Below are 24,950 nucleotides of genomic sequence, written 5' to 3'. Positions count from 1 at the left end.
GCGTTTTGCATCATCTAAACATCCAAGGAACAAAACTGGTAATAAAAGTGTAATAACTATGCAGATTAATATATTGGTTAGCGGCTCAGGCCGATATGGGAGTCCCGGGTTGATTATCATGCCGATCAGTTTAGGCAAAGGTAATCGATAATCGCTGATAAAGGCAGAGGAAATCGATAACCAGTGATAAAGGCTGAGGAATCGATATTCAGTGATATAGGCAGACGAAATCGATCATCGGTGATATAGGCAGAGGAAATCGATAATCAGTGATGTAGGCAAATGAAATCGATAATCACTGATATAGGCAGAGGCAATCGATAATCAGTGATAAAGGCAGAGGAAATATGATAATCGGTGATAAAGGCAGAGGGAAACGATAATTCTTGATAACGGCGATATATGTTTTATGCGCGGGAAAAATGTCGGGATAAGTCAATAAGCTTTACTTCAATGATATTTAACGCGTGGTTCTGTTGGGAAATTTTAATGTTAATGTTACATTTAATACGAAATGGCATTAATAATAAATATTTTTTCTTGGCTTCTTCGTGCTCGGGCGAGTCCACATCTCATATATACTCAACTTTTAATTTTTCACGCGGTGTTGAAGATAAAGATATAAACGCGATACGGTTTCAGTTGAGATTTCAATAATTTATAAGTTTCCAACTTACATTGATTACATGACTTGCTTCTTCTGAAATAAAGCATTTAGATTAGACATAAATCAATTGATGATATAAAACTTCAAATTGGCAATTTTATGACGAAACGGTAATAATCCATAAAACCAAAATATTAAAATGCAAGAATCTTTAGTATAGCCTTAGTCCTAATATTTTCCCTTAGTTTACATTTTACATAGTAAATAATGTTAAAGGTTGACAGAAGTTCAACTCTGTAAAGAACAAAGATGTGTTGTATACTATAAAGTTTACAATATAGGGGATCAATGTCTCTATATACCATGCAATACAAAATTGTTTATCTAGCCTTATCGATTTAACAGATTATAATTGTTAAAACATGGTAAAATACAATACGACATGGGTATACGTTAACTTTGTAATATACCATTGTTTACCCTCGGAAACAAAATACCGACCGTGTCCTATCAAAATGGTTAGGTCAATAAATGTTCCTGTGAACATCAATGGATTGATTTAAAATATACATGATGTCCTATTTATTTAACCTAACTTATTTTAATTGTATCAAACTGAGAGCATGCCAATAGTATACCACTTTAAACATATTTTATAATTCAACAATTTTGTGAAGTTGGCCTTACCTAAAACTCTATGCTCCTAAATGCATTAACGTACATTCAAAATATTTCACAAAAAGATACTTGTTATATATTTATTTTACGTAATAGCGAGTCCTAAACTTCTGTCTTTTGTCCATTATTGTCTGAGTTTTACTTGTCGATTCACTTTCTCGTCCTGAATATACATGTACTATTTGCCACTGGACGTTCGGTAAACAAGCATTTCTTTTCCTTTAAAAAAATAACTTACAATCATGTTATATTTGCCACTGTACGTTCGGTTAGCAAGCATTTATTTTTCTTTTAAAAATTAAGTTATATACAATTATGTAATTCAACAAAGTTTATTTTATTACCATCGCCGTCAAATTTCTAATTGTATACAATAACTGGCCAATTGGATTTTATTTAAATCTTGTTCTATGTCTGATAATACACCGTCATATTACAAGAATAAACAATAGGTAGTAGTAGACCGGGGAAAACATGTTATCAATAAATCTATTTTGTTAAATGTAGGGATTTAATATAACTATGATACAATCGGTTGTATATCATATTTAATAATGTTACTTTTGATAACTGTCAGATAACGCAAGTTACATGTGTTAAATTTGAGAATTGAAAGGGAAATATGTCAAAGAGACAACATCCCGACAAAATGAAGAGCATACAACAGCCGAATAATATATAGTTTAGCATTCTGTTACAATTATGTCGATTGTCAAAACGTTAAAAAAAACAAATTGGTGAAACCAGGGAACTAACTTTCACTTAACTGTTGGTCTCTCATACCCTGGTCCAAATAATTCATAATAATTATTTCTTTGTAACATTAATATTTCTCGTTTTGGTCGTATTATCAATATTACGGTCCGATACATATCAAAGTAGCAAATTTCAATTATTTTGTCTAAACATAGCTTATAAGCCATTTTTTCCCGCCTGATTGATGCCAGGTAGGTTTCGTTGACTGAATTTTTAATATCACAATGAACAAATTAATTGTACGTAAAAATAATCTCAGGGAATATAAATACTTATCTTATGCTAATCTATAATTTAAGATATTCTTAAGTATTCGTGTACTTAACCAGAGTTTTACACTTTTAAAATAAATCATGCATACTATAAACTGTGGTTGATATAAGTAATCTTTTTTTCGGTTCTATAAACAAATTGAGGTATCATAAACACCTTTCAGATTCCTTTGCCAACAAATTGAATTTTTAAAATAATAATTTTCAATTATCTGGTGTGAAATTAAAAGTTATAAAGTCATTAAACTTTTACAGTGCATATGTTATGTCAACAAGCCATGAAGGGTTCAAATAATTGCATTTTCATCATGAATTGATGAATGTATCCATTAACTCTACCTATATATTATACCCTGAGTTAAATGATTCGTGAAAGGAATCATTTTCTGGAACTATGACAAATTTATTAAAATGATACAGATATTTTATGAAAAATAGTCTGAAGATAAAAGAAACGACGGTCACGAACTCACGTCAGTTTTAAGTATTTATGTATCAACTATGTTTATATTGATCATTAGTTAGATAACTTAAATATTAACTTATATAAAGTATATGCGTATGTTTTTATTAGATAAATTATCAATTTAAATATCAAATTTGTCCTTGGATATGTTTTTCCAACTTTAATATCTATTCAATATGTTTTAATGGCCATTCATACATGTACTACCTTTTTCCAGACTAGTGTCATAAAAGTTCTTTGATTCTAAATCTTTTCTTTTTTTGTATTGTGCGTGTATGTAAGTTTATTGTTTATTGACTTTTTTATTGTCCTTTGTTCTAATTTCCTTATTATTTTCAGAAATAATTGATGCTTTGTCGCTCATTGGATTATCAAATACTGTATTAGTCTATACATGCATCACTTCAGAGTACAAGCAGAAACATAGCAATGCTTTTAATACCCATTATCGAGAATTTTCTTTTAATAATATGCATTATTTCATACGGAAGTTTTTTCAAATGGAAACTCAAGATTTTAAAGCCTGATTATACAGCAGTTATAAATACATCTTCTCTACTTTTGTCTAGCTACAACTATAACAGGGCTTTCGCCGAAATACGGAAGTAGAAATGGAGGCACCAGAATAACCATCTCAGGGGCAGGTATGTATATTTCCCTTTAAGTTATATGGCGATAAGTCTTTGATCGTCTTTATTAACATTATTCAGTACTTATCTAACTAAGAGCGTTTACATATTGCATAGAAATGTGTCTATTGTTTTATATAGTGGGGTGACATTTAGATTTTTATTTTTTATTTTGTCTTGTTGAAAAAGACCCCACGTCTGCTTTGATCCAATAGTATATATATAAACCACTTTTAATTTTTAAATACAATGTAGATTGAGCATAAATTAAATGATGTCTGATAACATATAAATATGCCGATGGAAGAGGAATTAAATGTAAAAAAATATTTAAAAAAGTCTACATACATAAAGCAAATGCAATAGTTTACATACTATTCTGATGAGAAATGCAATAGTTTATACTGTTCTGATGAGAAATGCAATAGTTTTACTGTTCTGATGAGAAATGCAATAGTTTTTACTGTTCTGATGAGAAGCACAAAAGTTTTTACTGTTCTGATGAGAAATGCAATAGTTTATACTGTTCTGGTGAGAAATGCAATAGTTTTTACTGTTCTGATGAGAAATGCAATAGCTTATACTGTTCTGATGAGAAATGCAATAGTTTTTACTGTTCTGATGAGAAATGCAATAGTTTTTACTGTTCTGGTGAGAAATGCAATAGTTTTTACTGTCCTGATGATAAATGCAATAGTTTATACTGTTCTGATGAGAAATGCAATAGTTTTTACTGTTCTGATGAGAAATGCAATAGTTTATACTGTTCTGGTGAGAAATGCAATAGTTTTTTACTGTTCTGATGAGAAATGCAATAGTTTATACTGTTCTGATGAGAAATGCAATAGTTTATAATATTCTGATGAGAAATGCAATAGTTTATACTGCTCTGATGAGAAATATTTTAATTACAATTATAATTGTTAATTTATATTTTACTTCAGGGTTTGCAAATACCCAGTTTAACTTTGGAGCAGGAAATGAAAATCTAGGTAACAAAGTAAAGCTTATCCAAGGGACACGTGAATATGAATGCGATATACATGTGGATGGTTGCACGCCATCCCAGGCTACTTGCTACACAAGGTATTTACATATGTTGTTAGAAATGTGTGAAGTAAACACTTCGTCCATAAAGCTAGCAAAAATAGTACTTTAAATGTTTAAGATAAATTTCGAGTATTTCTCGTATTAAAATCAACGAATTCCGTATACGGAGAAGAGCCGCTTTGTTTCTGGACTGCAAATACCCAATCACGTTTTATCGGTATTTAATTAACTCATAATGTTGTTTGGTTCCCCTTGAAGTATACTTGTACTGTCTGTTAGCCTATGATACATGTTCATGTAGCTTTTTTGACTTTTTACATGTATTGTAGGCTATAGTTTTAATTTCTTGAAGTGGTCTATTCCATAACTTGCATTCGATTATTGCTAATCCAAGGATTTTAATTATAAAAATCTTTGGTTAATCCAGACATATATAACATATATAGGATTAATTATTTTGTCATTTCATTCTTACTAATCCTTGTTGTTTAAAGTGTTTATATTAATGTATTTATCTTATACTTATAAATATGCTCCGCAATCGGAGCGCCATAATTGACTCAATAAATTCTCTCATGTCTTGAAACTTGTCTTCTACTAATAAATAATGACCTCACAGTTTTATGATCTTCTATATTTTAATTAAATTGTATCCATGCATTGAAATGAAGTATAATTACGTCTGCTTTTAGACCTATGCCAGACGGTGAATATACCGTCAAGGTCAGTGTAGACGGTGTAGATGTCCCTGCTGCCAATCACTGTGCTGCAGATGACACACAATGTATATTCCAGGTAAGTTTAATATTTTTTCTGTTCCGATAAATAAAGAAGGACGACCAGAAAGTCAGGGACTCCAACTCCATCAAGTAGTTGGCCTTAGCCTCAACTATATATATAAGACGGCAATAAAGATATGAAAAACTTGATTCGAAATATGACAGGACACTTTTAGCACTTTTGTGCTTTTTTCGTGGTGGTAAGTTTTATTTGTTATGGAAGCGGGAGTGTTCGGAGAGGCTAGGAGTAATCAATATTGATAATCCGATCAATTATTAGGAGTCCGCGATGAAAAAAAACAACTAAAAACGGAATTATTTTTTCCGTACTTGACTCTTAAATTATACTCCGCTTCCTGGATGGTAAGCGGAAGAAGGGATCCCGTAGACCGCCTTACGTCACGATGAGCCTCTCACGATTCATGAATTATGCATATTCTATTTATAGGCTATTTATAAACGATTCTGAAAATACTTATTCTAAAAATAGAATATTCTCAACATGTACAACTATTAAAAAAAACGAATCAAAATCATTAACTTTCACGTAACACGGTGAATTTGCTTTATTTATTTTTTATCACATGAAAAAAAGGACAATGTACCGCATTACAGTAGCATATATCATTGTGAAAATATATATATACAGATTCCTTTTTAAAATACATATGATACATTTGATATAGATATGATAAACAGTAGTACTTTAAAAGTGCCATAATTATGTTGTAAAGACCTGCAAATGTCACATGCACGTGGTCCCATGGCTTTGGATGTACTATGGAATTAATAATATTTGTATTATCCGTTTAAAAGAGTATTTTTATCGGTAGGCAAATTGAAAAAAAGATATAGCCTACACATGTTAAACATGTTACACGTACTAAATTAAGGCTTTACAGGAGTGTGAGAGGATGTTTAAACTGGTCTGCGTTTAAAGAAACGAATCTGTAATCTGACCCCCTGTTGTCTGACCATTCTACTATAGCGGGACGTTCTATAGGAACCATTGTTACTTGTTTACAATAAAGCTATGTGAGGGCGTTCTACATGATCCCCTGTTGTATGAACCCTGTATATTTACTACAGAACGTTCTATAGGATTCCTTATATTGTTTGTTTATCATGTATACACTAAAGGACGTTCTACAGGATCCCCTGGGCAGTCTACAGGATCCATTGTTGTCTGAATATTATATAATATATATATATATATATCTAGTATAGAATAGAACGTTCTATAGGAACAAGTTTCTGGTCAGGATTCTTCTGAAAAAGCTCATACCAAATTTATGAAATACATTCTTGGTGTAAACAGAAAGTCAAGTAATAAAGCTGTAATGTCAGAGATTGGTAGATTTCCTTTGTATTTTACTATAATTTTATCAATGTAAAAATATTGTCATATAAAATAAAAAAAAGAAGATGTGGTATGATTGCCAATGAGACAACTATCCACAGAGACCAAAATGAAACAAATATTAACAACTATAGGTCACCATACGGCCTTCAACAACGAGCAAAGCCCATACCGCATAGTCAGCTATAAAAGGGCCCGATAAGACAATGTCTTTGTTCTAATTGCTCACTCAGTAAAGGTGAAGATGAGCTTCATTTTTTATTAGAATGCCCTCTTTATGATATTCAAAGGGACGATTTTTCCAAGACATTTCTAACAATTGTTATAATTTTATAAATTTAAAATCTTCTAAATTTTTATGGCTCTTGACCCAAAAACATGTTACTCTTATGGAAAAACTGGGCTGTTCTATTGGTGACTGTTTTGAATTAAGGAGATCAAGTATGAACTCTGACACTAAGTCAAGAAAACAATTTGAGAATAAATATATATATTATGTAATTTTATTAGTTTTTGGCTTGATTCTGACCAATGCTCATTTTCCAAATATATATGTGTACGCCTCTTTTATTGTTGTTGTTACCAATTATGTAAATCAATTGTATCTGATTTTATGCCCTTTATGGGCACTGTAATTTTGGAGAAAAAATATATATATAGGATCTCATATTGTTTGTTTATCATGTATTATACTAAAGGGCGTGTTCTCCAGATCCCCTGTTGTCTGAATATTATATATTAACTATATAACGTTCTATAGGATACCCTATTGTTTGTTTTTGATGTATCTACTAGGCTAAGAGAACGTTCTAAAGAATCGATCCCCTGTTGTTTGTTTATTATGTTTATACTTGAGGACTCTCTACAGGATCCCTTGGTCGGTCTTTGGGATCCCCTGTTTTCTCAACATTATATATAAACTATAGAACGTTCTATAGGATACCCTATTGTTTGTTTCTAGTGTATCTACTAGGCTAAGAGAACGTTTTACAGGATCCCATGTTTGTTTTTCAAGTGTATACTATAGGGCGTTCTACAGGATCCCATAGGCGGTCTACAGGATCCCTTGTTTTCTCAACATTATAGATATACTATAAGACGTATATGATCCCCTGTTGTTTGTTTTTCAAGTATATACTACAGGGCGTTCTACAGAATACCTGAGCGATCTACAGGATACCCTGTTTATAAAAATTATGCATTTAAGATAGTACTTGCAATAGGTTCCCCTGTTGTTTGCCTATCATGTATATACTATAAGGCTTTCTATAGAATCCCTTGGTTGGTCTACAGGATCTTCTCTTTTTCAACATTATATATCTACTATAAGACGTTCTATAGGGTCCCCTGTTGTTTGTTTAATATGTTTATACTATAGGGCGTTCTACAGTATCCCTTGGGTGGTCTACAGGATCCTCTTTTGTTAAAATATTATGCATCTGAGATAGGAAATTCTATAGGTTCCCCTGTTATTTGTTTTTCAGGTAGATACTAAAGGGCTTTTAAGATCCCTTGGGCGGTCTGCAGGATCCCCTGTTTTCTCAACATTATTTATTTACTATAAGACGTTCTACAGGTTCCCCTGTTGTTTGTTGTTCATCTTTATACTATAGGGCGTTCTACAGTATCCCCCGGGCGGTCTGCAGGATCCCCTGTTTTCTCAACATTAATTATCAACTATAAGACGTTCTATAGGATCCCCTTTTTTTGTTAATCAAGTATATACTAAAGGGCGTTCTACAGGATCCCTTGGGCGGTCTGCAGGATCCCCTGTTTTCTCAACATTAATTATCAACTATAAGACGTTCTATAGGATCCCCTTTTTTTGTTAATCAAGTATATACTAAAGGGCGTTCTACAGGATCCCTTGGGCGGTCTGCAGGATCCCCTGTTGTTTATTGTTCGAGGTGATACTATAGGGCGTTCTACAGTATCCCCTGGGCGGTCTGCAGGATCCCCTATTTTCTCAACATTATTTATTTACTGTAAGACGATCTACAGGATTCCCTGTTGTTTGTTTTTCAAGTGTATACTATATATAGGGCGTTCTACAGGATCCCCTAGGCGGTCTGCAGGATCCCCTGTTTTCTCAACATTATATATCTACTATAGGACGTTCTATGGGGTCCTCTGTTGTTTGTTGTTCATCTTTATACTACAGGGCGTTCTACAGTATCCCCCGGGCGGTCTACAGGATCCCCTGTTTTCTCAACATTAATTATCTACTATAAAACGTTCTATAGGATCCCCTTTTTTGTTAATCAAGTATATACTAAAGGGCGTTCTACAGGATCCCTTGGGCGGTCTGCAGGATCCCCTGTTGCCTTAACATTATATATCTACTAAAGGACGTTCTATAAGACCCACTGTTGTTTATTTTTGTTGTTCATGTTTATACTATAGGGCGTTCTACAGGATCCCCTTGGCGGTCTGCAGGATCCCCTGTTTTCTCAACATTAATTATCAACTATAAGACGTTCTATAGGATCCCCTTTTTTTGTTAATCAAGTATATACTAAAGGGCGTTCTACAGGATCACTTGGGCGGTCTGCAGGATCCCCTGTTGTTTATTGTTCGTGTTGATACTATAGGGCGTTCTACAGTATCCCCTGGGCGGTCTGCAGGATCCCCTTTTTTCTCAACATTATTTATTTACTGTAAGACGATCTACAGGATTCCCTGTTGTTTGTTTTTCAAGTGTATACTATATATAGGGCGTTCTACAGGATCCCCTAGGCGGTCTGCAGGATCCCTGTTTTCTCAACATTATATATATATATCTACTATAGGACGTTCTATGGGGTCCTCTGTTGTTTGTTGTTCATCTTTATACTATAGGGCGTTCTACAGTATCCCCTGGGCGGTCTGCAGGATCCCCTGTTTTCTTAACATTATTTATTTACTGTAAAACGATCTACAGGATTCCCTGTTGTTTGTTTTTCAAGTGTATACTATAGGGCGTTCTACAGGATCCCCTAGGCGGTCTGCAGGATCCCCTGTTTTCTCAACACTATATATCTACTATAGGACGTTCTATGGGGTCCTCTGTTGTTTGTTGTTCATCTTTATACTACAGGGCGTTCTACAGTATCCCCTGGGCGGTCTACAGGATCCCCTTTTTTCTCAACATTAATTATCTACTATAAAACGTTATATAGGATCCCCTTTTTTGTTAATCAAGTATATACTAAAGGGCGTTCTACAGGATTCCTTGGGCGGTCTGCAGGATCCCCTGTTGCCTTAACATTATATATCTACTAAAGGACGTTCTATAAGACCCCCTGTTGTTTATTTTTGTTGTTCATGTTTATACTATAGGGCGTTCTACAGGATCCCCTAGGCGGTCTGCAGGATCCCCTGTTTTCTCAACACTATATATCTACTATAGGACGTTCTATGGGGTCCTCTGTTGTTTGTTGTTCATCTTTATACTACAGGGCGTTCTACAGTATCCCCTGGGCGGTCTACAGGATCCCCTGTTTTCTCAACATTAATTATCTACTATAAAACGTTATATAGGATCCCCTTTTTTGTTAATCAAGTATATACTAAAGGGCGTTCTACAGGATCCCTTGGGCGGTCTGCAGGATCCCCTGTTGCCTTAACATTATATATCTACTAAAGGACGTTCTATAAGACCCCCTGTTGTTTATTTTTGTTGTTCATGTTTATACTATAGGGCGTTCTACAGGATCCCCTAGGCGGTCTGCAGGATCCCCTGTTTTCTCAACATTAATTATCAACTATAAGACGTTCAATAGGATCCCCTTTTTTTGTTAATCAAGTATATACTAAAGGGCGTTCTACAGGATCCCTTGGGCGGTCTGCAGGATCCCCTGTTGCCTTAACATTATATATCTACTAAAGGACGTTCTATAAGACCCCCTGTTGTTTATTTTTGTTGTTCATGTTTATACTATAGGGCGTTCTACAGGATCCCCTAGGCGGTCTGCAGGATCCCCTGTTTTCTCAACATTAATTATCAACTATAAGACGTTCAATAGGATCCCCTTTTTTTGTTAATCAAGTATATACTAAAGGGCGTTCTACAGGATCCCTTGGGCGATCTGCAGGATCCCCGGTTGTTTATTGTTCGTGTTTATACTATAGGGCGTTCTACAGTATCCCCTGGGCGGTCTGCAGGGTCCCCTGTTTTCTCAACATTATTTATTTACTGTAAGACGATCTACAGGATTCCCTGTTGTTTGTTTTTCAAGGGTATACTATATGGCGTTCTACATGATCCCCTAGGCGGTCTGCAGGATCCCCTGTTTTCTCAACATTAATTATCTACTATAAGACGTTCTTTAGGATCCCCTGTTGTTTATTTTTCAAGTATATACTATAGGGCGTTCTACAGGATCCCCTGTTGTCTTAACATCATATATCTACTATAGGACGTTCAGAAGACTGTTTTTCAAGGCTATACTATAGGGCGTTCAACATGATTCCATTGCACGGTCTACAGGGTCCCCTGTTGTTTATGAAAATTATGCATTTAAGATAGGACATTCTGAAGGTTCCCCTGTTGTTTATTTATCAGGTATATACTATAAGGCTTTCTACAGGACCACTTGGTTGTTCTGCAGGATCCCCTGTTTTCTCAACATTATATATGTACTATATGACGTTCTATGATCTCCCTGTTGTTTGTTGTTCGTGTTTATACTATAGGGCGTTCTACAGTATCCCCTGGGCGGTCTGCAGGATTCCCTGTTTTCTCAACATTATTTATTTACTATAAGACGTTTTTCAGGTTCCCATGTTGTTTGTTTTTTCAAGTGTATTCTATATATAGGGCGTTCTACAGGATCCCCTAGGCGGTCTACAGGATCTCCTGTTTTCTTAACATTATATATCTACTATAGGACGTTCTATAGGGTCCCCTGTTGTTTGTTGTTTATGTTTATACTATAGGGCGTTCTACAGTATCCCCTGGGTGGTCTACAGGATCCACTTTTGTTAAAATAGTATGCATCTGAGATAAGAAATTCCATAGGTTCCCCTGTTATTTGTTTTTCAGGTAGATACTAAAGGGCGTTCTACAGGGTCCCCTGTTGTTTATGAATGTTATGCATTTAAGATAGGACATTCTAAAGGTTCCCCTGTTGTTTAATTATCATGTATATACTATAAGTCTTTCTATAGGATCACTTGGTTGATCTGTTGGTCTATAAGACGTTCTATATGATCCCCTGTTGTTTGTTGTTCATGTATATATTATAGGGCGTTCTACAGTATCCCCTGGACGTTCTACATGATTCCCTGGTTTTTTTTCAAGTGTATACTATTGGGCGTTTCTACAGGATTCCTTAGGCGGTCTACAGGATCCCCTGTTTTCTCAACATTATACATCTACTATGGGACGTTCTATATAGGTTAGACTGTTGTTTGTTGTTCATGTTCTTAATATAGGGCGTTCTACAGTATCCTCTGGGCGGTCTGCGGGATACCCTCTTTTCTCAGCATTATTTATCTACTATACGACGTTCTATAGGATCCCCTGTTGTTTGTTGTTCATTCACTTGGCGGTCTACACAATCCCCTGTTGTCTGAACATTATACATTTACTAAAGGACGTCCTATAAGAGCCCCTATCGATTGTTTTTCATGTTTATACTACAGGTCGTTCTACATGATCCTCTTTTGTTTAAAATCATCCATCTGAGATAGGAAATTCTGTAGGTCCCTCTGTAGTTTGTTTTTCATGTATATACTATAAGGCTTTTATGATCCCTTGAGCGGTCTGCAGGATCTCCTTTTTTCTCAACGTTAAATATCTAAAATAGGATCCCCTGCTGGTGTTGTTCGTGTTTATTTTATAGGGCGTTCTACAGTATCCTATTTTGTCTGAACATTATATATCTACTATAAAACGTTTTATAGAATCCCATATATTGTTTGTTTATTATGTATATATTAAAGGGCGTTCTACAGGATCCCCTGTTGTCTGAACATTATATATCTACTATAGAACGTTCTATATGATCCCCTATATTGTTTGTTTATCGTGTATATACTAAGGGGCGTTCTACACGATCCCCTGGGCGGTCTACATAATCCCCTGTTGTCTGAACATATATTTACTAAAGGACGCTATACAGGGTCCCCTGTTGTTTGAATATTATACATCTACTATGGGACGTTCTATATAGGTTAGACTGTTGTTTGTTTTTCATGTATATATTACAGGGCGTTCTACATGATCCCCTGCACATTCAAGGGTCGGTCTTCGGGATAGGTTAATAGTTGTTTATATACCTATATGGAGTTATTCTCTTTCAGAACGTCAGGTCATTCTTTTTCAGAATCAACCCGGACGATACCATGTTTCAATGGTATATGCTCCAAGGCATACAATAATGACCTGTGTACGGTCATTATTTTCCTTGATTAACATGCAATCTATGATTTACTTCAAAATTTTATTCGTCTTATAGTATTTTGTTGCCGATTTCGAAATTTATTTTCTAAAGTTCAACCGATTATAGATGTAAAAGAAACCGTCATTGTAGACCCGCAATTTAATTTTAGAAAAAAAATAACGTGAAGTTTTGTTGATTTATCGCTATAAGAAAGAAACATTATCATATAGGTCAGATGAATTGTAATGTAGACTTTCATAAAAAAAATCAAAATTTAACATATTTGTGTGTAAGATTTGGAAAATCTTATCGAGTCAAACTGAATTGGTTGATTGCTTAACGTCCAGTGGAAAATATTTCATGCATGTTCAGAACGATACACACTGAATAGGAAATCATACTGTGACCTATATGTATTTATATTCGTCTTCGTGTCAGTTCGTAACTTTTTAAAATGTATGTATACCTTTTACTCTATCAACTGATCAACTAATAAAATAATCTTATATTCTATTGAATAACACGAAAGGGTCGGGTGCGGAGGGTATATAATTTTATCCTGATTATCTTTTAATAAAATGTATTGCTGTTCGAAAGACAACCTTTCTGAATTTTTCATTCGATTCAAGTAAAATGGATAAATAAATAACAACTTTTCCGCGATAGAAATAACATAACAAAACGTAAAAAAAACATACCCCTCCCCCTTTTCCATAAGCTAAGTGATACAATAAATAACTTACAATGTGTCTTGTATTTGTCATGCACCGTTATCGGATGGTAACAATACATTTGTGTCTTACTTCATGCAGTTACAGTAATATTTGCATTGTGTATGGATAACAATTTTTAAAAGATTTATATCTAAATTATTTAGTGAGTTTTATTTCACATTTTAAATGAGCCGCAGGGCGTATTAAACCTGAACGCATTAGAAAGGAATATCCCACTTTAGTGTTGTCGGTAAAAAAGGATACTTAATTTTACAAATCTTTATAAAATTAATATTTTTTGACGGTATATAAGTCAGATAATGCATATTTTAAGGTTTTTCTTGTCGTAGAACACACCTCGGGGTGTCAGGATTGTTCAAAGAAAGACCTCCCTCCGGTCGGTCTTTCATTTGATCAATCCTGTCACCCCTCGGTGTGTTCTACGACAAGAAAAACCTTAAAATATGCATTATCTATAACGTATCTGCTATAGGGCGTTCCATGTAGAATCCCCGAAGGACATTCTTTGGGATAACCGGGTCGGTCTATAGGAGCCTTGTTGTTTGTGCACCATGTATCTATTAGAGGGCGTTCTATCAGATCCCTTGTGGTTTAATAATTATGTATCTGCTATAGGGCGTTCTATTGGATCCGTGGGGCGGTCTATAGGATCCCCTGTTGGTTGTTCATCATGTATCTATAACAGGTTATTCTATAGGATCCCCAGGTCGGTGAATATGATTCCTGTTGTTTGTTAAACATGTTTCTTCCAGATGGTGTTTTATAAAATGCCAGGGTCGGTCTATAAAGGAGCCCTGTGGTTTAATAGTTGTGTATCTGTATGTGGCGTTCTATAGGATCCCCGGGGCGGTCTATAGGATCCCATTGTTTGGTTATCATGTATTCACTAGATTTATCTACTAGAGAGCGTTTTAATTGATCCCCTGTTGTGTCTATAGGATAACCTGTTATGTTATAATCGTGTTTCTGCTATATGATCCCCTGTTGTTTGTTCAACATGTTTCTTCTAGAGGGTGTTCCATAAACCCCAGGGTCGGTCTATAGGAGCCCTGTAGTTTTTTCATCATGTATCTATTAGAGGGCGTTATATATATGCTCCCATGGGCGGTTGATATGACCCCCTGTGGTTTAATAGTTGTATATATGTATTGGGCGTTCTATAGGATGCCCTGTTGGTTGTTAATCATGAATATATAACAGGTTGTTTTATAGGATCCCCTGGGCGGTCTATAGGACCCCGTATTGTTTAATAATCGTGCATCTGCTATAGGGAATTCTTTGGGATCCCCGGGTCGGTCCATAGGATCCTCTGTTGTTTGTTCAACATGTTTCTTCTAGAGGGTGTTCCATAAAATCCCAGGATCGGTCTATAGGAGCCCTGTAGTTTTTTCATCATGGATCTATTAGAGGGCGTTATATATATGATCCCATAGGCGTTCCATAGGATCCATTGTGGTTTAATAATTGTGTATCTGCTATAGGGCGTTCTATTGGATCCCCGGGGCGGTCTATAGGATCCCCTGTTGGTTGTGCATCATGTATTTATAATAGGTTGTTGTATACGATCCCCTGGGCGGTCTATAGGATCCAGTTTTGTTTAATAATCGCGCATATTCTGTAGTGCGTTCTAGAGGATCCCCAGGTCTGTCTATATAATCCCTTATTGCATTGTTTAATTACCTTGCATCTGCTATAGAGCGTTCTATGGTATCCCTTTCAAAGGGCGAGGGTGCATATTGTTATTGGTTGTTTTTTTTCTGTTTTTTTTTTCTTTTTCACCATAATTTTATTGTCTCGACAAGTTCTCGGAAAAGGATAGACACATTCATATTTATGGAATTATGGCATAATGTAAACCATTATATAAAGTTGTGCTTTTTAATAATGGGATGGTCCAAGATGGTCTCGCTTACTATAAACACTGGTCAACAGGTTTTTTTTTATATTCAATATACAAAGTAGGTGTCAACAATTTGTATGATCCTCAGAACTACATGTACCCAGCAGTAGGTAGTTGTGTTTTTTTAGTATACATTTTATTTCAAAATTGCTGACGGTAACCTAGCAATGACAAGGTCACAGTGTGGGAACGGAACTGTAAGGTTTTCTAATAAATTGGTCATTTGGGAAACTGTCAAGCGGGGCTCCGACATTTGCAAAATAACAAGTTTCTTGATGGAAACTTTGATGAACTCTTATGCAACTATAAAACGTTTCTGTTTCAAGTTTTGATATCTAAAACATTCTTTATGTAAATATGAACCAATAAAATGATAAGAAACATATATGAACCCAAACGTGTTCCTTAGAATGGTGGAGCTCCGTGTAAAACGATAAAAATTGTCACACAACAGCGATCAAAACTGTCAAATATACATCGAAAAATCAATGTTTGCTACCTCCATTTTCACATGTACCTTTTCTGATTTATAGTCTTACCTGTCTGAAAGTTTCAAAGCCATTGTCCCAGTAGAAATCCAAATATATGCATTTTCTCAATGTCGGATATTTTTATTAACTGTACAATCGCTTGCACGTTTACTGTAATATCACTCGGAGCCTTCCTGTACAATCACTTTGAGCTTTCCTGTAGAATTGCTTGGCCAAATATATTATTGCATTGGTTGTTTCTCGCTGTCCTATTATAGTTATGCGTTTGCTTTTCTACATTAGCTGGAGGTATAGGGGAGGGTTGAGATCTCATAAACATGTTTAACCCCGCCGCATTTTTGCGGATGTCCCAAGTTAGGAGCCTCTGGTCTTTGTTAGTCTTGTATTATTTTAATTATAGTTTCTTGTGTACAATTTGGAAATTAGTATGGCGTTCATTATCACTGAACTAGTATATAATGTGTAGGGGCCAGCTGAAGGACGCCTCCGAGTGCGGGTATTTCTCGTTACATTGAAGACTTGTTGGTGACCTTCTGCTGTTGTTTTTTCTATGGTCGGGTTGTTGTCTTTTTGATACATTCCCCATTAATTCCATTCTCAATTTTATCTATGGTATTTGAAGTGAAAATAAGCACAAAACCAGTCATTTTGACAATTAAGATTCTATCAAGGAACCCTTTTAAGGTGACTAAATCAGAGGCAAAAACAAAGTGTGTACAATAGATATAAAAAAAAGGTGTTGTATGATTGCAGAGAGACAACTTTCCAAAAAAGTCCAAAAAGACACAGAAACTACCAACTATATGTCACCGTGCGGTCGTCAACAATGAACAAAGCCCATACCGCATAGTCAGCTATAAAATGCCCCGAAATAACAATGCAAATCGAGAAAACAAACGGCTTATTTATGTACAAAAAATGAACGAAAAACAAATACGTAACACCTAAGCAAACAACCACTGAATACGTATACAAGACAAAAGAAAAGGACAGTACAAAATATGTTAAGAATCTAATCTTAAATAAAAATGAAAATAATCCTCGTACAAAAATAAATATTTATATATACCGACAGGTGACTAGATTCTAAAAGAGTAATTAGCATATTTTGAATTTTACTTAATATATTATTTACCAGCAATTTAAGAAAAGATAATAAATACATATTTGAACAATACAACAAAGATTTTTTTATTAAAGTATCGGGATATTGTAACTTGATAAAGGAATTCGAATGTGGAATGGTGGTAGCTAACCACTGATCCAAGAACAGACACGTATATGTAAATAAACATGATATTAAAATGAAAAGATGTGGTATAATTTCAAATGAGATGTCAGTTTATTACAAGCTATAGCTACTGGTAGAAAAAGCTCCACTAAATCAAATTTTATCTAGGATGGGAGAGGACTTGATATCTGAAAGACAGAGAAAACACAAAATCCTTCAACATGATTTTTTTTTATATCAATGTCATGATTCGGGAACCTTTCAATATTCTGCAACTATATAGCATCCGACAAAGGAACGAAACAGTTTTTGTTTTTTAGTGAGAATAACATTTTATCAAACCTCATTTATATTTTCAATATAAAAATAAGGAGATGTGATATAATTGTCAAATTTCAAAAAAAATAAATAGATGTAAGCAGTTATAGTCGGCTATAAAAGGTCCCGACATGAAAAATAAGAATCAATACCTTTCGAATTTAACTGACGGTCTAATTCATAATAAAACAATTTACGAGAAACATATATGACAGACATGAACCATGTAACGACAACCACTGAACTACGGGCTCTTGACTTGGGACAGGTACATAAAGAAATTGGCAGGACGTCCATAAAATAAAAAAAAAATCGAAAAAAATGGGGTTTCAACCACCGAAATTCCCTCTCCCCGCATACCGGATACCGTCTAATGCAGGCTGCATCCATTCAAATAAAAGCTTCAAACATCAGTAACACTTTTGAGTGTGTAATTTAGTTTTAACAAAAATGATTACAATTCCAAATAATTAACTGTAGTGTAAGTTATTAAATCGTATCAGAAAAAGGGGAGAAAAATCATGTCCGACATAATAAAAATAACCAGGGATCCTATAGACCGCCCCGGGATCCTATATAACACCGTATAGCAGCTACACGATTATTAAACAAGAAGTGATCCTATAGACCCAACAGGGGATCATATAGAACGTTCTCTAGTAGATACATGATTAACAAACAACGGGATCCTATAGACAGTCCCGGGGATTCTATAGAATGCCCTCTAATAGATACATGAAAAACAAAGAACAGGGGAACCTATATAATTTCATATCTCAGATGCATATTTTTTTTAACAAAAGGGGATTCTGTAGACCGCCCAGGGGATCCTGTAGAACGCCCGATAGTATAAACATAAAAACAATCAACAGGGCATCCTGTAGACTGCCCAGGGGATCCAATAGAACGCCTTTTAATATATAAATAATAAACAAACAATATAGGGGATCCTATAGAACGTCATATAGTAGATTTATAATGTAAAGACAACAGAGAATCCTGTAGACCGCCCAGGGGATCCTGAACAACGCCCTATAGTATGAAAAACAATCAACAAGGGTTCTTATAGAACGTCCTTTAGTAGATATATAATGTTCAGACAACAAGGGATCCTGAAGACCACCTAGGGGATCCTGTATAACGCCCTTTAGTATATACTTGATTAACAAACAAAAGGGGATCCTATAAAACGTCTTATCGTAGATATATTATTTTGAGAAAACAAGGGATCATGTAGACCGCCCAGGGGATCCTGTAGATCGCCCTATAGTATATACTTGAAAAACAAACAACAAGGGGTCCTATAGAACGTCTTATAGTAGATATATTATGTTGAGCAAACAGGGGATCCTATAGACCGTCCAGGGGATCCTGTAGAACGCCCTTTAGTATATAAATGACAAAAAAAAACAGGGGATACTTTGGAACGTCTTATAGTAGATATATATATTTTTAAACAAACGGGAATCCTATAGACCGCCCACTGGATCCTGTAGAACGCCATTTAATATATACTTGATTAACAAAAAAATAGGGGATCCTATAGAACATCTTATAGTAGATATATTATGTTCAGACAACAGGGGAATCTGTAGAATGCCCTATAGAATATACTTGAAAAACAAACAACAGGTGGGCCTATAGAACGTCTTATAGTAGATCTATTATGATGAGAAAACAGGGGATCCTGTAGACCGCCCAGGGGATCTTGTAGAACGCCCGATAGTATAAACATAAAAACAATCAACAGGGCATCCTGTAGACTGCCCAGGGGATCCAATAGAACGCCTTTTAATATATAAATAATAAACAAACAATATAGGGGATCCTATAGAACGTCATATAGTAGATTTATAATGTAAAGACAACAGAGAATCCTGTAGACCGCCCAGGGGATCCTGAACAACGCCCTATAGTATGAAAAACAATCAACAAGGGTTCTTATAGAACGTCCTTTAGTAGATATATAATGTTCAGACAACAAGGGATCCTGAAGACCACCTAGGGGATCCTGTATAACGCCCTTTAGTATATACTTGATTAACAAACAAAAGGGGATCCTATAGAACGTCTTATCGTAGATATATTATTTTGAGAAAACAAGGGATCATGTAGACCGCCCAGGGGATCCTGTAGATCGCCCTATAGTATATACTTGAAAAACAAACAACAGGGGGCCCTATAGAACGTCTTATAGTAGATATATTATGTTGAGCAAACAGGGGATCCTATAGACCGTCCAGGGTATCCTGTAGAACGCCCTTTAGTATATAAATGACAAAAAAAAAACAGGGGATACTTTGGAACGTCTTATAGTAGATATATATATTTTTAAACAAACGGGAATCCTATAGACCGCCCACTGGATCCTGTAGAACGCCATTTAATATATACTTGATTAACAAAAAAATAGGGGATCCTATAGAACATCTTATAGTAGATATATTATGTTCAGACAACAGGAGAATCTGTAGAATGCCCTATAGAATATACTTGAAAAACAAACAACAGGTGGGCCTATAGAACGTCTTATAGTAGATCTATTATGATGAGAAAACAGGGGATCCTGTAGACCGCCCAGGGGATCGTGTAGAACGCCCTATAGTATATACTTGAAAAACAAACATCAGGGGATCCTGTAGAATGTCTTGTAGTAGATACATAATGTTGAGAAAGCAGAGGATCACACATACCGACCAAGAGATTCCGTAGAAAGTCCTCTAGTAGATACATCAAAAATAAACAATAGGGTATCCTATAGAACGTTCTATAGTTTATATATAATGTTCAAACAAAAGGGAATTGTCAAAGATTCACGACCTTGTTCAAACGTACCCAACGTTACTATTGTTGACGTAACGTTATTGTAACGCAAACTTGTATGGGATCTGAATTATAGAATTGAAAGCAACACAACGTCTTTTTATTGCCTACAAAAGCGAAGTACTAACCCTAGCATCATAGCATCTTACATATTGGTACCGTGACCGATGGATAAACTGAAAGCAGTGAGAGGAGGCCACAGAAGCGCCGTAACCAGACAGATTCACAAAACTGACGAGAAAATCAACGAAGGAGAGATCACCCGACGGGACATTCATAGTGCCATTGAAAACCTTGAACGTAAACATGAACTTTTGCAGAAACTAGACGCTGAAATATTGGATTCCTTGGATGCAGAAAGTGTGGAACAGGAAATTTTGGATGCAGACGAATTTAATCAGCATATAGACATTAATATTCGCCGCTACAAAGAATGTGATTTGGAGTTGAGATCAAGTACACCTCAGGATTCGGTGAGTCAATTAACCTCAAGTATCGTACAAAATACTAGAACAACGCATTCATCTTCAAATAATTTCAATCAGAATACAAATCAGCACATGCAAACATCGACAAGTGCAAACTCACAAGGAGCATATGAGATCAACAGAGATCCGCCATTAAATGAAACTTATAAGTTCTATCACAAACTTCCAAAACTAGATTTGCCGACTTTTTCGGGAGATTTACTTCTATGGCAAACTTTCTGGGAATCGTACGAAACTACTGTCCATACAAACCCATCATTGACAAACGTACAACGTTTCACATACTTGAAGGCCCAGCTTCACGGAGAAGCGGAAAGTTGCATATCGGGATTGTCACTTACACACGCAAACTATGAGCAAGCAATTTCATTACTACAAGCGCGATATGGTCAACAAGGAATCATTATTGATGCACATATGCAAAAACTAGTCGATTTTCCAAACCCCACAATGTCATTAAACAGTCTCAGAACATTCTATGACAAAGTTGAAAATAGTATTAGAGGCCTAGAATCACTAGGACAGTGTCAAACAAATTTTGGAACAGTACTTACACCCATCATCTTTAGAAAACTACCACCGGAATTGAGAACTACATTGACAAGAGAGCATGATACAAGTACATGGACCATAGACTTACTACGGAAGGCTATAGGTAAGGAGCTGCGCGCTCAACAAGCTGGCCACGCTATGAACACAGATAATTTAACCCCTACCGCATCGTTTGTAACAAAGGCTACAATGAAAGGAAATTATAGACAAGTCAATAGAGTACACACAAACTCCAGGAACAACACTGAATCGAATAAACCCAAGCCATGCATATTTTGCAACAAATCCCATTCAGCTGTTGATTGCTCAGAGATTAAAGATAATGCAAGTCGTTACGAAATAGTCAAGAAAAAACAACTTTGTTTCAACTGTTTTGGTAAACATAAGATATCAGAATGTAGATCACGATATAAATGTCGTAAATGTGACAAGAGACATCACACTGCTCTATGTAATCAGGAAATTCAAGCACCTGTACCTCCCGCTGATGCCGCCGCTGTCAATACAGTAAATGTTAATAGAGAAGAAAGTAACCCTATGTCAACGTTTTACACGTCAACACCACAAGCACAGGCACATACCGAGATACTTCTTAAGACAGCAGTAGCACCTGTATGGTTCGAGGATCGGAGCGCGATGTCTAACATTTTACTAGATGAAGGGTCTCAGAAATCATTTATTTCAGAAGATTTAGCAGCACAATTACAACTTAAACCTTGTGGAAATTCTACAATTAGTTTATCAACTTTTGGAAACGCCAACCAGAACGTGAGACACATGGATAAGGCTCAGATTACTTTAGAAATTGAAACTGGTGGATTTATTCCTATGGATGTACTGATAGTACCGCGCATTGCCGCACCCCTCAGTAATGTTACAAATGTCATCGCTTCAAAACTGCCATATCTCAAAGGGTTACGATTAGCTAACCCAGTCACAGAGGATAGGAAATTTGAACTTTCTCTTTTAATTGGAGCGGACTACTATTGGAGTATTGTGCAGGATCACGTGATCAGAGGAGATGGGCCAACGGCCGTAAAATCCCGTTTGGGATACTTGTTGTCAGGACCGATGCATACTTTTACAGGAGAACAATCATCAACAGGAATGTTTAATGTACTGATTCAACATCAGCAAGAGGAAAGCAGCCTGGAAAAGTTTTGGGATTTAGAATCTATTGGTGTCAAAGCAGACGAATTAGAAACAACCACCATGAAAGACTTCAATGATGAATACGAAACAAAATGCATAACTTACCAAGATAATCGCTATACCGCAAAACTGCCTTGGAGAAATGATTTCAATGAGTTACCTACGAACTATAATGTCACTTTACGCAGAACTTGTAATATGATCGATAGACTCAAAAAGGATACCAACATGCTGAAAATGTATGGCGACATAATTAAGGACCAAAAACGCCGAGGGTTCATTGAGCGGGTAACAGAAAATGGAAACCAGTCAAACAGAATTCACTACATTCCTCACCATGCAGTAAAAAAGGACTCATCTACGACTCCTATACGTATAGTCTATGATTGTAGTTGTCACGAATCACCTCACAAGGCTAGTTTAAACGATTGTCTCATGTCAGTTCCGCCGATGTTAAACGATTTGACGGGAATTTTAGCTAGATTCAGATTACACAAGCACGCAGTGACTACCGACATAGAGAAAGCGTTTTTGAATGTCGAACTGGATAAAGAAGATAGGGACGTCACAAGATTTTTTTGGTTGAGTGATCCATCTGACCCAGACAGTCCACTGATAACTTACCGTTTTAGAGTCGTTCTATTTGGAACTAAATGCTCACCTTACATCTTGAATGCCACCCTTATGAAGCACTTCAAACTCAATTCTTGTAAAACAGCCGAGATACTGAAAAACGACCTGTATGTTGACAATGTTTTGTCAAGCTTCTGGGATGAGAAAGAAATGCTGAAATTCTACAGAGAATCACGAGATTTATTGGCAAGAGGAGGATTCAATCTGAGATCATGGACGTCAAATAGCACAGAATTACTACGCTTAGCCCAATCTGAAAAATGCATAGAAAGAGATACGAACATCAAAATTCTTGGTCTCCGTTGGAATGTAAACAACGATCAAATCTCGTTTCGAAACAACATAAATACAACAACGGAAAGGATAATAACAAAACGTGAGATCTTAAAACAATCTTCAAACATTTATGATCCGCTAGGTCTGCTTAGCCCCGTCACCGTCAGAACAAAGATATTAATGCAATTGTTGTGGAAAGAAAAGTTTGCATGGGACTGCCCTTTACCAAAAGAAATCGAATCAACATGGAGTGATTTGACCAAAGATCTACAATTTGCAATGAACATTGAGATTCCTAGATGTTATTTTGAGTGTTCAGGAATAACGGACATTGAAACAGCAGAATTACATATTTTCACAGATTCAAGTCAACTAGCTTATGGAACCTGTGCGTATCTTGTCACAGAAAAGGAGTCTGCATTAGTAATGGCAAAGAATCGAGTTGCCCCATTGAAAAGTGTCACTCTACCTAATCTTGAACTGATGGCTGCCCTTTTAGGGGCTCGACTTGCGAAACATCTTATTCAAAATCTACATATTGGAAACTTACAAATCAACTTCTGGTGTGACAGTCAGATCGTTTTGAAATGGCTTCAATCAACAAAACCACTCAAAAAGTTTGTCGCAAACAGAGTCAAGGAAATTAAGGAGTCAAATGAAAATCTAAAATGGCGTTATTGTCCGACGGATGCAAATCCTGCAGATTTATTAACTAGAGGCATAACAGGAACGAAATTCATAAACAACAGATTATGGTTTCATGGACCCGAGTGGATAACAGACAAAACACAATGGCCAACATGGAGCGGAAACGAAATTGTTGAAAACGAGAATATAATGGAGATTCCCACTAATGAAACCTCAGAAAAACAGCACGTCTTGCTCACATCTGAGAAACGTCAAGAATTTGGCATACATAAGATTATGGATATCGAACGTTATAGCAGTTTGAAGACATTAATACGTGTTACAGCCTATGTGATGAGATTTATACAAAACTGTAGGTTAGCACGGAGTGATAGAACATTGTCGGAATTGACCGTTAATGAAATACAGCATGCTACATTGACATGGATACAAACGGTTCAGAAATCAGAATATCATGAAGTGTTTAATTATTTCAACAAATCTGTGACAGTTAAGCCGTCTATTGTAAGACAATTCAACTTGTACTTTGATGAAAAAAATGCACTTCGTTGCCGCGGGAGAATTCAACATGCACCTTTGGAGGAATCAGCTAAACATCCATACTTGTTACCTCCGTTACATAGACTCACTTCACTCATTATTATGGATGCTCATATCAATCATTTACATGAAGGCGTCAACTATACCGTAACACACTTGCGACAAGTATACTGGATACCTCGAATTCGTCAACGAGTCAAAG

General features: G+C 35.8%; 1 protein-coding gene across 3 annotated transcripts in view; it reads left to right on the top strand.

Annotated features, from left to right (window-relative positions):
* The window catches only part of LOC134721038 (fibrocystin-L-like), a 95,297-nt gene that overhangs the window by 3,205 nt on the left and 67,142 nt on the right, over positions 1 to 24,950 (top strand). For all 3 annotated transcript variants that reach the window (XM_063583723.1, XM_063583722.1, XM_063583720.1), the window contains exons 2-4: positions 3,349 to 3,423; positions 4,353 to 4,494; positions 5,151 to 5,253. In XM_063583723.1, coding sequence (XP_063439793.1) covers positions 3,349 to 3,423; positions 4,353 to 4,494; positions 5,151 to 5,253 — 320 coding nt within the window. The remainder of the gene's footprint in view (positions 1 to 3,348; positions 3,424 to 4,352; positions 4,495 to 5,150; positions 5,254 to 24,950) is intronic.

This window comes from Mytilus trossulus, chromosome 6 (assembly GCF_036588685.1).
Source record: "Mytilus trossulus isolate FHL-02 chromosome 6, PNRI_Mtr1.1.1.hap1, whole genome shotgun sequence".
Taxonomy (NCBI): Eukaryota; Metazoa; Mollusca; class Bivalvia; order Mytilida; family Mytilidae; genus Mytilus; species Mytilus trossulus.
The sequence above is the reverse complement of the archived record's forward strand: the minus strand, read 5'-3'. Positions and strand labels throughout refer to the sequence as shown.